The sequence below is a fragment of the Nannobrachium achirus genome (assembly GCF_963921795.1).
Source record: "Nannobrachium achirus genome assembly, chromosome: 14".
Taxonomy (NCBI): domain Eukaryota; kingdom Metazoa; phylum Chordata; class Actinopteri; order Myctophiformes; family Myctophidae; genus Nannobrachium; species Nannobrachium achirus.
Window position 1 is genome coordinate 38,434,076 of NC_137821.1, and position 13,742 is coordinate 38,447,817.

The following is a 13,742-nucleotide window of genomic DNA, read 5'->3' on the forward strand; positions in this document are numbered from 1 at the left end:
GGAACCCCCTCATGGACCCCTGGGGGGTCCCCGGACCCCACTTTGAGAACCACTGCATGAACAACTACAGCTCATTGTAATAAATTATCTATTTCATAAGTTTCAGCTGAGTCACCCTTCCAATTACCTCTCGTTTGTACAGTGGTGGGGGGAAAAACATAATAATTGCCAGTTGAATTGTCTGACTCAGACTCAAACACTGCTGTTTTTAATTTGCGTTAATTTGCGTTACACTAGACACGCTTGACCACATGAACCCTAGAACATCCGGCGGAAATAGATGATCTACAAGTTGTTACAACATGTTGCGCTGTTGCGACATGTTGTGAGCTACAGTGGTGGAATTCAGGGGCGTCAATTGGGTATGGCAGGGGTATGCAGCTGCCATACCCTGGGTCCAGGGGGGAGAATACAAGTTACTTTAAAATATAAATCCATGAATCTATCTGTGCTGGTTATGTTGTTAAATTACATTAAAATAACTACAAATGCAAAATTTAACAAGGTATTATAATTATATTCTCCACACTTTTATTCTCCCCATCTTGACAGAATGGTATATTCCCAGGTTCCGCAGGTCAGCTGCACAGGTGCAATTCATTATTGTTAATTGTGGCACGTTTACTATATTATGTCAATTGCCAATCTACACTACACTAGTCACAAAACTTGTGAAATGGGACCTTCTGCATAATAAGTAGAATACTTTTACATTTGGTACTTAAAGTAAATTTTGATGCCAATACTTTTGTACTTTTACTCAAGTAAATTTTGAATACCAAACATGTACCATTTTCTACAATAGGGTATTGATACTTTTACTTTAGTAAAAAGTACTTCTTCCATCGCTGAGAGCTTGAAGATCGCTACTTTCCGGAAATACATTTGTTGTACTGTACAGTGTATAAGGGGGAAAATGAGCGGAACAAGTATAGAGCCCTAAATCATTGACTAAGTATGTGGTTTAAATGGAACGACGAAAGAAAATGTTTTCTTCTTTGGAATTTCGGATTCAGTTTCAAATTCATTGTTATATCACAATTTTATAGGTCTAAGACTGGGTTGACAATATCATATTCAAGAGATTGACCATCTGTCTCCAACAGCTGACCTTGTGAATACAATCCTATGTCTATTTAATGAGACTGCCTGTCTCTGTCTGTCTGTATGGGGCTGTTAAGTCTGACATCATTTTGTAGGCAGAGGAGAACTTTTGGGGCCAAAAGGGCCCAGCGCCCGTGAATCTTTTTACTATTTACTATTTTTTCTTCCCTTTGTTGTTGAAAGGAAAGTGGTAGAATTATACTTTAGTCGTTATTTTTGTCTCGGATCAAAATGATGTCACGGCTTAAAAGCCCCATAGTGTATCAACACCACATAATACTACAGTATTAGTATATTTCACTGTCTGCACATTTGTCCTCCAGATGGCGGTGAAAACAAACAAACTTTTACAGCCACTAAACTGCATCTCTTTTAGTTCTGAAGTATCTCCATCTCCTAAAATATATGAACCCATTAGAGTTGTACAGATACATCTGCTATTCTCACATGTAACATTATTCTCCAACTCCGTCAATGTCCGTACACACATCCATTCATATATGTTGCATTCACATATTTTAAGCCGTTAAATTAAGCAACAAAAAAAAGGAAAACAAAAGTATGAAACACGACAAACAACTAAATGCATCTATTTGTAGTTCTTTTTTATTTACAAAAAGAAGTACAGTACAAAGTGTTACGATGTCAAAAAAATAATATATAAATATGTACAAAGATTTTGGACTGTTAGGCAACAATCGTTGTTGTGAAAGATATCTACAGATATACACATAACTACAGTTATGTACAAAGTAGCGCAGGAGTCGGCTCGCAGAGCCTTGTTTCTCAACCAGTTGCTGGGGGACATTCTCGGCAGTGATCAAACACATTAGAAGAGTGGTGTCTCCTAAAAGGGACCGAAAAGCTCACAAACAAGCTCTCAACGTGTCGAGCCGTGACACATTACTTGATCGTACAAGCGCCACACAAAAGCATCAAAAGTAGCAGATCGACAAGCTCGTAACGCGAGGGTGTGTCCCCTCTACAAACTCAGTTGAGAATCATCAATGATACACTTAAAAGAAATGTTATAGGCACTTGGTTCTGTGCACACAAATCTGGCATTGTTCAAACCAATACTTGCTGCCATGGAACTTTGAGAAGAAATTGAGAAGAAATCTACAAAGCAGTCCCTCCCTCCTCAACAACTACACGTATTGCCAAGAAGTGCCGTCGAGCAAAGCAGTTAACCCCAAAGTGCAGAGGAGCGAATCAGTGGCCAACAGAAGACCACCTGTATGATAGTCACTGTCGGGCAGAAACCTTGTATCTCCAAGTTTCAGATCGGTACGTTTTTTTCACAAAGTAAAGCCCTGCTTCATCATACAAGGCCGTCGCACAGAAGTAGTGAAAACAGCTGATCTACAAGCACACAGTGCCAATGTGTGCACAATCACATCGTTTCATATCAGACCATTACTTGATACAATGTAGCCTCAGGGAGCCCCATCTTGTAAGTTATTTCATAAACGTATATACAGTATATGGGGTATTCAATTTTTCAGGCCAAGGGCCCCCGGCTATAGCTGAGAGAGAGATGAAGCAGGGACTCCGACTACATTATTGTATAAACACATGTTGTCTATTAAACCATTTCATAGTGTGTAGTGTTGTGTTGTGTTGGATTCCTCCTTCGGCTAGGGGGCGTATGCACTGAGCAACAAAGGGAATCTTCATCACTTCCGTGTTCATTGCTTCCGCGTGCGTCACACATACGGAAGTCGGTAAGCCAGGTGGGGGCTGGTCTTAACGTATGCAGCCTGCTGTAAGAACAGCGGAGCAGCGCAACATCGGAACTGGCTCTGTTAAATTGAATTGTAGTCCTTGGATAAGTCCCGGAAAAGACGCTGTGATTGGCCAGTGGTCACTTTGACTGACAGCGTTCCCTTAGTTTTTCCAGGAAGTCCGGACTAGAACTTTTGCACATCGCTCCAATTAACTGCAGAGGCGAACGAGGCATCTAGCTCTTTATATCTGTGCCCTCAAAGACCCCTATAGACTGATTTCCTGTGCGACATCCTGTAAAGGGCGCCGTCCGCCATTTCTGCTGTGTAAACAGTATTGTAAAGTATCTGTGGCCTACATTTATTTAAGTACTATACTTAAAGGAGTAGTTCACCACTTTTCAACCTGTCTTCATATAATAGGTCCTCACTAATGTTCATGATAAAATATCACAATTTTTTTCTACTCAGTCCAAGTCTCCTAGGAGAGCTGTGGGAAGTTCAGAATCCATCGTCTTGTGACATCATCATTCCAAAAAGATTTTTTTTTTATTATCGTGAGAACAATGGCTTCCACTTTAAAATTACAACTTTTCAGGAATAGAAAGCCTGCAGTTTCTATAAGCTGGAATGACAATCGATGATGTCACAAGACGATGGGTTTCTGACCTGCCCACAGCCCTCCTCTGAGAGGAAAAAAAAAAGAAAAAAGGTATTTTTGAGTGAGGACCAATTATATGAACATAGGTTGAAAAGTGGTGGAGTCCCCCTTTAAGCACAATTGAGTATTTGTACTTTACTTGAGTATTTCCCATTTTTAATAATTTTACTTCTACTCCACCACTGACTGCAGTTTACACTGCAGCGATGGCGGCGGCGCCCTCTACAGGGGAGCGCTCAGGAACATGGTCTATAGATGAAGGCTGTAGAACAACCACTTTAGAATTAAACTACCTAACTTCTAGAATATAGCATTCTGAGTCTATAAGATTATTCTACAGCAGAAAGCAGGGTTAAAGCGGAAAATGCTCAATTCCTCCTAGTGTGGGGGGAGATCTGCGTCACTGGAAAGTGGAGAGGAGGTACATTTCTCTACTTTGACGACTGAATTTTGTTGTTTTCTTAAAGATTGAATGTCCCAAACAAATGAATGAAAAAATAAATGTAAGTGTCCAAATAAAGTTCTTGAAATAAAGAGGGGAAAAAAGAAAAGGGGGGAAAAATAGAATTTCGAGAATGGAACATTTTTGGCATCTCTTCCTTTTTGGATGTCCAAACCTAGTGCTTGTTTTCGACGATTTCTGAGAATAATTGACTAGAACTTATTTCAGCGGTGGCAGCCAAGATCCGTGGAATTTCATGATAACTGCAACTTATGACAGTGTCTATTGAGCAAACACGGGACCTTGTAAAGCAGTGCGATGTCGACCGTGGCAGCGTGAACATGGCTTTAGCAGACATGTTGTTTACGGTGGTAGTACAAACACCACACTCTCACTCCTCAAACGGCCTATCGTAACTTCTTGTGACAAATGTTATGGCCTTTGCACACAGGGTCCAATTTTCGGTGCGATTTCCACACAATACTGTCCGAATGTGGTCAAATTCTGACCCAGTGTGCATGAGTTCATAGAGACACGATATGTTCATTTATTGTCTGTTTTCCCTGCGCGGGAAATCAGACCCTGTGTGCAAAAGGCCTTTACCAAACGTCTAACATTTGACTGGAAGGGGGCATCCCGCCAAATGTTAAAGAAACTCAGTTAAAACGACGGCGGCGCGGCATCTAAAGCGGACTTCTGAGCCACAAGAGGCTGAGCGTGCTGTAAGGCGAGCAAGACACCGTGCCGAGAGTTGCGAAGTCCTCTTCAGCCGACTCGCCGGCATTCGAGATGTATCCCGATAGTGACAGAATCGTAACTCAAGTCCCCCTTAGTCAACATGTGCCGTCACGGGTTCCAAAACGTTTGACCGTCCTGGGGAGTGAGAATGCGCTTCATAGCAGACATGTCTGTGTTAGTTCTACTTGGATTGTGTTGTTGAAGACTGTTTGTTTTCTTCCGTTTCCGTCAGGAGTGAGGGGAGGCGTAGCTGGTCGCTCCTCGTCGTCCAACGCTGCCTTTTAACTGACCATCCACAGGGTGAAGGGAACGAGGAGGGTGGGCAGGACGGTGCCGGGGGAGACCCCCAGACAGGCCATGGACAGGACCCCCACGAACACTGTCAGGAAGAGGCTCCGCTGGTTCCGGATCAGCGACTTCAGCCACTGGCAGAACTGGACGGGAAGAGAGGAGAAAGAAGAAGATAGGACGAGAGAGTGGAATAAAACCGTTAATATTAACATACATCGTTACTGTTGAGCAGGAACCTCGTAGGTCGCTGTTACTATCAAAACCTCCACCGGCTGTCTGTCTGTCAGTCAGTATGTCCGTCACGTCACACTTTTGCCCTACTCATATCTCCGCCACTGTTGCCCCTATCCATGCCAAACCTTGCACACACACACACACTCCTTGGTTGCCAAACCGCAACCCCCACCCCTCATTTCTCACATTCTTCTAGCGCCACCATGAGGCAGAGTCTTGCGAAACATATTTTTGGACACTGTTCCTACAGATTTTGCACTAAAATCACGCAACGTGGTACACAGTATCTCTCAAGTCATGTCATCAACATGGATCTGTCCCATCTCCCATATTCCCTCCTGATTGGCTACCATTGCCTTCTAAAGTTTGTGTATGCGACCTGACGGTCGCTTATCTCCCGATAAGGGAGTCTTACTGGTCTAACTTTGTGTTTTTTTTTGGTAGATTAACGCCCTATCATACTACAGCGTCACACAAAAGTAGCAGAGATGCAGATCCACAAAAAAATCCACTTGAAAAGTGGCACAAAGCGACGCGTTTCAAAACAGCAGATCAAATTGATACACATACAGAGTACATCATAAATCTTCTTTGGTGCCCGCTGGCATACAACCTTTTCAGATGGGGGTGCAAATACATATGATTTTGGTGGTCCTCAACGTGAAAATGTTTGAGAGCTACTGCTCTAAACAAGTGGAAAAGAAGTGTTCCGTTGCCAGCACAAATAACCCCCCGAAAACATCATCAGATGTTTGCCAGGAACGGCAGAGATGTGCGCGGTGATGACTTCACGTTCGTTCACGTTAATTTGCCAATGGGATTGAGTTTGCAGTGACGATTTGCGGTGAGCGCTGCAAGGAAGTTTCCACCGCGCGACGTTTGCCAAAACTCAATGGAGTGGGAAGAATGTTTTGAAATGTGGAGACCTTTAGAGATTGGGAAGAGAGAGAGAGACAATCGAGGGAGAGCGAGAGAGCATTAGCCCTAGTGGTGGAAGTAGCAATTCCACAATATAGAAAAAATACTTGTCTTGCATTATACATTTTACTTAAAGTATTGGCACCAAAATACTTAAAGCTACACTTTCTTCTTCGACCCCGGATTTGAACCTGGTTTCCTGTCACTGTGTAAGTGCTGACATTTTTACCATTGCGCTAATAGAGCCGGCCTGCTTGCTCAGGGGATAAATTGGATCTTGACCATCAGGTGAAAATTGGTGTCAGATCCTGTGTCTAGGTGAGACATGACCTTTGATACGACCTAAATGTTTCAATAGAAGAGCGGGGAGACAAAATGCAACCACCCCAAATGTATAAGTTATATTGTATTAACATACTCTAAGACAAACATTTTATTCATTAAATAAAAGTTACATAGTGCCGTTTTAAATTACCAAAGTAAAAGTATAAAACGTATTCTTTTTTGGGGGGGGGTAAACAGCCAGTATACACGACGTGAGTTTATAAAATAGGGCTAATCAAATTGTCAATGTATGTTTATTTATTTATGTATTAATAATTCAAATATTCTAAGTGACTAATAACTAAAGATGACTGTCAAAATATATATATATGTACCTCAGAAATGTAGAGTACTTGAGTGCATATACTAGGGCATTCACGAATAGTGATTTTTAGTATTCGAATTATTCAACCTCAAAGTATTCGAATAGTCGAATATTCGACAGGACTGGCCCAACTGTCAAATACTAAGTAAGCAAGAGGCGAACATTGTGAAAATAGCAGATCTACATGCTCACAACGATAGGCGTTGTGAGCATGTAGATCTGCTATTTTCACAATATTTTTCTGCGGAACCGAGTCACATTAAATGTAATACCTACAGTTCCAAGTGCTTGTCAGGGTGGGGGTCCCCAGTTCAAATATGTTTATTTTGGGGGTCACGGCCTAAAAAGGTTTGAGAACCCCTGGGATAGAGCATTAACAAATTCATCCAGCAGGGGCATTGACAACTCATTCTTATGACTTCCTATCTAGCCAAGTTTTATAAACTATATATTTTTTAAAGAGAAAACAATAAAATAAGTGAATATTCGACTTCGGTGAACAATGTCGAATATTGACTTTGATATTTGAATATTCGAATATTTGGTGAATGCCCTAGCATAATACTTTTGCTTACTTATATACTTTCCACCAGTCAATTAGACTAGAGAGAAAAAGGGAGTGTAGAGAGAGGTCAAATATCTCCATTCCAGTCCCGTTTCCACGCGGGGAGACATCTCGTTTCCATGGAAACCGACATCTGTTGTTAGACTTAATGATAACAAGGTGGCTGTGCATTTAACCACATCAGTGGTTCTCAACCAGCGGTCCGGGGACCACCAGTGGTCCGTGAGGAGGTTCCGGGTGGTCCCCAGCCAAGTGATGGAAGAGTTGTTAACCAAATGGACCCTTATGGGGCTGTTAAGTATGACATCATTTTGTAGGCAGAGGAGAATTTCTGCCCCCAGTTTCCGTGAATCTTTTTACTATTTTTACTATTTACACATTTTTCTTCTCTTTGTTGTTGAAAGGAAAGTGTTAGAATTATACTTTAGTCGTTATTTTTGTCTCGGATCTGTTGAAATAGCGAGGGACAGAAAATGCTCTGGGGGCAGAGTTCTCCTCTGCCTACAAAATGATGTCACTGCTTAAAAGCCCCATAGAACTCGCTCTCAAAGAGTTCAATTATTATTAAACATCCGCACTACTTAATTTACACCCTACCCCCATTCCTCTGTACCAGACACAACCGCATCTCAAATCGGCAGTTTTTGTTTCCCCACAAATCAAGAGAGAAGAAAATGGAGGAATGAAAAGTGACGCTAAATGGAAATGGAATGAGAATAACACGACGCTCACAAACAAGAGCAAAAAGAGGAACTTCTCTGTGAAAAAGTAGATAAATAGATATTGGCATTGTAATGCAATTACAGAGCGCATTTGAGCAAGTAGTCTATTGTGCTACATTGGGGGGTCATACAGGCTATAAATATATATGTATGTGGAGGGGTAACGCATAGTGGTCTCTGAAGTCTGAACCACTGGTTTGCGGTACGGGGGGTCCCTGGCACTAAATATTTCCAGATGGTGAGTCCGTGGATGAATACGTTAATTTGGGGGTCCTTGATTGGAAAATGTTTGAGAACCACTGGTTTAAACAACATTAGGAAGGAAGCCCCAAAAGAATGCAACCCGCAACTATGAATATTTACAAGCCACTACAGAAAAACAAGTCGCCTATAATAAGCACGCAGACCTGGCAACACTGGTTTGAGGTGAGGGAGTTTTACTAGTGGTGTGTCTCTCTCTCTCTCTCTCAGAATCAAGTAATTCTGTCTTTGTCACGTCATACAGATTCCGTTTCCTTCATTTTACTGGCTACTAAGACAACCAATTTCTACTTGAGATCGTCACTTTCCTTTTTAACATTAAAACCGGGAAAGCAATGCAGCATCCGTGTAATTAATTTTAGCATTTGCAATTCAAAAATGTTAGATATACAGCTTGTACAGTTACTGCTAATTTTGAACATTTGTGAACATTCTTGAAAATGTTTTTTTTAAACACACATCTACTCTTCTAGGGGGTCCATGGCCAAATACATGTGAATTTGGGGGGGTCCTTGACACAAAAAGGTTTGAGAACCACTGAGTTAGAAGGCATTTCGTAGAATCGGCCCCAGGTCTTAATGGAGTTAGAAAAAGTGCTTCCTCAAACTCATCTCTGCTTCTCTTGCGTTCAGGCATGTTCTCCTGCCATCTCTCTCACTCTCTCTGGGCGGGAGACCTGATACCCTCTCATCCCAGATAAGAGCTGAAAGTTTCTTAGCTGAAACGCTGGGAGTTGAAAACGGGAGTTCTTATCGAAACGGGAGATGTCCAACTGAGCGAGCGGGCATTCCCCACATTCCTCACCTACTAACCCACTCACCTAGTTTTAGCTCCCATCACACCAAGTTTAGCTCACTGACTGTGCGCTCCAAAATGCCATATAAATAAGTTGGTTCTCACACTTTACAGATTTTTCAACAATTTTAAAAAGATGTATGTGCTTGTACAGTAGATCTGCTATTTTTTTTAATGGCCAAAGCTAAAATCTAAAATGACACAGATGCTTTCCCAGTTTTTAACGGGCTAACCAAATACTGGCGCTGTACAAAGGCAGTGGTTCTCAAAGTGGGGTCATTGAGGGGGTTCCGTTGTAAACTTGTAGATCAGCTATTTCTGCAATATTTGTTTATGTTGCCCAAAAGGCAAACAGAAACAATTTGCATTCATTTTTTTTTTTCAATGATTGATCCCAAAAACCCAACTTAGATTTTGTAATCATCGTGGCCCTACGTTCTCTGATTTCTTTTGAGCTTCTCTGTGCGGGTCACCCACCATCTCCTGGACCCCGACCGCACCCCTAATTACTAATGGTGTGCGTAAACATCTAGCACCAAATGACTGTCCTCCGAAACTTTGACACATTACTTATATGTATATATGAAGGATTCGGTCAGACTGATTGTTCCCGTTTGACTTTGTTAATATTGGGCCAGCCTCACTTTTGTGACTTAACATCACATACACACACACACATACATATACATATATATATTTATATTCTCGTCTTTTCTTTACATCCATGCAGGGCTCCCACACATCTTTACCAATTAATTTCCAAAACTTTTCCAAGACTTTTCCAGAATATTTAACCCGATTTCCAGGACTATATAACAATAATTCAGCTTAATAACGAGTCGCTTACTCCTATGCGCAAAGACACACACCGCGTCCGGTGTGTGTTCCTCTTAAGAGTAGAGGGATTTTGTACAACACGGTTTTATTGTGAAAACGGACAATCTACATGAGCATGTAGATCTGCCATTTTCACAATTTCTGCCTCTAATATGAGACAATTTGGCCAATGTTTAATATGTCATTTCAGAGGTATTAACAAAATCAATAACCAAAGACAATGGATAGCTATTTTTTTCCAGGACCTTCCAGGACCCTTGATCAATTCCAAAACTTTTCCAGTACTGGAAAAATATTTTTCTAATTTCAAAATATCTCCAGGAATTTCACGACCGTGGGAACCCTGTCCATGGCAACAGGCTTAGAAGAATTTGATTGAGCAGCACTTACGTCTAGTTCCTCTAGGTCTCAAACAACAAGTAGCAACGTCTCCTTTCCACCCCCCAATTCTCTCACACACACACACAGAAGGATTTTGTTACTATGTGTGTGTGTGTGTGTGTGTGTGTGTGTGTGTCTCCCCGCTGCAGGCACCATGGTTAAGGGTTTATGGGGCTGCTTACTGGCCTGGAGCTAAGGGTCTGTCAGACTGTCTGGCTCTTGCTGGCCGTCTCTCTCCCCTAAAAAATCACCTCTGTCTGCTCCGCCCAGCAGCCCGTCTGCCCGTCTGTCTGCTTGCCTGATCACCTACCTACTGGCCGGTCTGTCTGTCTGTCTGTCTGTCTGTCTGTCTGTCTGTCTGTCTGTCTGCCTGTCTGTCTGTCTCCCTCCACCCCAGAAATATGGCAGTGATTTGGCCACGGCGGTGCGCGGCCTCAATGAGCCCCTTGTTCTCTCCTCTCCGTGGCTTTTCCCTGAGACGCACGACCTAGATTTACCCCCACTTTCCGTTACCCCTCCGCCCCCCCCCCCCCCCCCCAAAAAAAAAATAGAGAAAAAAGAAGAAACCCAGGAGAACGCAAAGGAAACGGTGACACGATGTTTTCATCACACCTTGGCTTTTTTTTTTCTTTTTCTCTTTAATCCTTTAAACCAGTTCTCAAACATTCCCATGTCAAGGTTCCCCCTAATTGATACGCATTAGGCCCACGGCACGGACCCCCCCACATCTGAAGATGGTTTGTGCCAGGGATCCCCATAAGAGTAGATTTGAGTCAAAATAAAAATAGGATTGAAGTACTAGTGTTGATTAGACTGATTTTGATACTATAATAACAATTTTGCTGGGGACCCCCCTTGATTTATAGTTTGATGTACAAGGGTTGTCATGCACAAGTAAGCAAACACAGCAGAGCCACAAGTTCACAATGTGTTGTGATCTTGAGCATCTCACTGATTTTCAGTACTTTGCAATACTGACATGCTCAAAATATGGACACCGGGTTGAAAAAGAGTAAAAAAAGAAAACCCAGCCATTGGAGGAGTAAAGCGAGGAGGAGAGGAACAGGAGATGATGATGATGATGCGAGGTGAATAAACGTGCTGTGTCTGGTTCTAACTGGAGGGCAAACTGTGGTTCTTCTCACAAAACCACAGAGTAGAGAGACGAAGAATAGAGAAACAGTCACGACGGATGGAAAACCATTTCCAGAGACGGACCCAACAACGACCGAGTGGAGAGAGCTGTAGGCTACCGTTAATGTAGTAAGACTAGCCGTCCTTGAGGTCAATAAACGTTCATTTCATTTACATTTTGACTTGATGGTCAATTCACTTTAAAACAATGTGTGTCCCAACTCCCAACCTCCTATGTTCTTTATGTTTTACAATACTGGACATATTAAAACTCTTGAGTGTGGAAAGTGCTGTAGGACCTAAGTAAATGTGATTTGGTTAAAACAAAAAGTTGTATTAAAATGTTAAATCTCTAGATTCTGATAGTAATCATTGCTGTTCAGTAACAGGGGTGAACAGCACCCTGACTCTCCTGCTCTTTGTAAACAGAACATACATTTTCATTTTCAGGTGGATTGCCAATTTCAGCCATTCAAGGGAGAGAACCAGTTTATCAGCTTCAGTTTACACTCCATTTTCTTTCTTTTTTTCCGCCCCATAACTTATTTGTTTATATTATAATGCCGTTTATGAGTTGGGTGAAATTAAATGTGTATCCTAGCCTGAACATGCATTTTCTGTTGACTAAAGAGCTGGAGAGAGAGGGAGTTACTGAACACACACACACACACACACACACACACACACACACACACACACACACACACACACACAGTGTACAAGTATTTATATATCTGTTTCTTATGTATCCAAATGCTACATTTGGTAACATTGTACACTCAGTACTCAGATTTAAGGACTATAATAGTGTAAGGTGTAGGCTACACCCCTCTCTTTCTCACACACATTCACACGCACAGTTCTACTTGTTATTATAAAGTACCCATTATCACTGTGTTGTCATCAAGGGAATGGGTGTCAATGTCAAATATGAATAGTAGCCTAATAACCGATTCAATCAAAGGAAAATAACGTTTCGTATTTCTCGCGTAATGTCCGCGCGTAAAAAGAATGGTACCCACTGCCACCCAGCGCGTAAAACCATCACCAACAACAACATTATCCCCAATCACATACACACCCATTGTAACAGTTACAATGGGTGTGTATGGCAAGCTATGGCAGCTGCCATACCTTGGCTACAGAGGGAAATAATAAAATGTACTTTTCATCGTGCCTGTTGCTAAGGTATGGCAACATGACTGTCATGTTGCCATACCTTAGCTTTTTTTCTGAACTGACGCCACTGCATTACAGCACCCACCCATCCACCTCCCAGGCTCCCACCCAGTCCTCACCTTGTCGGTCTGCAGGCTGACAGGCTCGCCGTAGCGGCAGCCGGTCACGTAGTGCTCGCAGTTGTTCCACAGCAGGCTGTAGAAGGGCACGGGGCCGACGAGGCGCTCCGCGCGCACCGCCACCTCCTCGCCGGCCAGCGGCGGACCCCCGGCGGCTCTCATCCGCGCGTCCATGGCGTTCTGCAGCACGGCGGCGCCGTACGCGAAGTCCTCCACGGTGTCCACGCGCACGCTCGCCTGCTTGGAGAGCACGCCGAGGATCAGGCGCGAGTTGGTCACCGGGATCGGGATCGCCGCCTTGCCGCCGGTGATCGCCGGCAGCACGTCGGGGATGAGGTGCGCCACGCGGCCCTCGCCCAGGTAGATGCCGAAGTGGGTGAAGAGCGTGCGGGGCACCTCGAGCAGGTCGCCCCGCTGGAAGTGCTGCTGGAGCTGCGGTGGTTGCTGCTGGAGCGGCTGCTGATCCCGCTCGAAGTGCTTGGTTTTCGGGTTGTTGTCGTCCTCCTGCAGCCTCCTCCTCTCCGGCGCGTAGAGGAGGCTGAAGACCTTGATGTGCACGAGGAGGAACAGCTTCTCCAGGATGAAGGCGAGCGAGTCCAGCATGGCTGGAGGAACGGAGAACGACAGGGAGAGGGAGTACAGCGGGGGCTTGTGGAACGGTTTGACTCTCTCCCTGTTCTTGTGCTCCTCCACGGCGCTGTGGCTGACTGCGTTTAGCTCCATGATCCACTACCACGCTCTGCTGTGTGCGACACTAATAGTGGGGGGCTGACGTCATGCGGACTTCGAGGAGCGCAATTGGCTACTGAGAGAAGGCTCTCTTGAGGCCATTTGAATAAATTGCTGCTACATCGAAAATAGGTCTACGTCTACTGCTGTCAACTTTCAAAAGTGTGAAAGTCTGACAGAAAATGCACATTCCTATTTATATTCAATTATGTATTGTGCCTATTTGTTCTTCTAATGCCAATGAAGCGCCATTGAATCG

The 13,742-nt window shown here is 43.4% G+C and overlaps 1 protein-coding gene across 1 annotated transcript; it reads right to left on the reverse strand.

Annotated features, from left to right (window-relative positions):
* Positions 1-1,746: 1,746 nt before the first annotated feature.
* LOC308297696 (lecithin retinol acyltransferase-like) lies at positions 1,747-13,465 on the reverse strand. The gene is made up of 2 exons (XM_080741242.1): positions 12,755-13,465; positions 1,747-5,103 (listed from the first exon to the last, which is right to left on the reverse strand). Exons 1-2 carry the CDS (start codon positions 13,355-13,357, stop codon positions 4,951-4,953), a joined length of 756 nt encoding a protein of 251 aa, XP_080597368.1. The 5' UTR covers positions 13,358-13,465; the 3' UTR covers positions 1,747-4,950.
* Between the last annotated feature and the right edge of the window lie 277 nt (positions 13,466-13,742).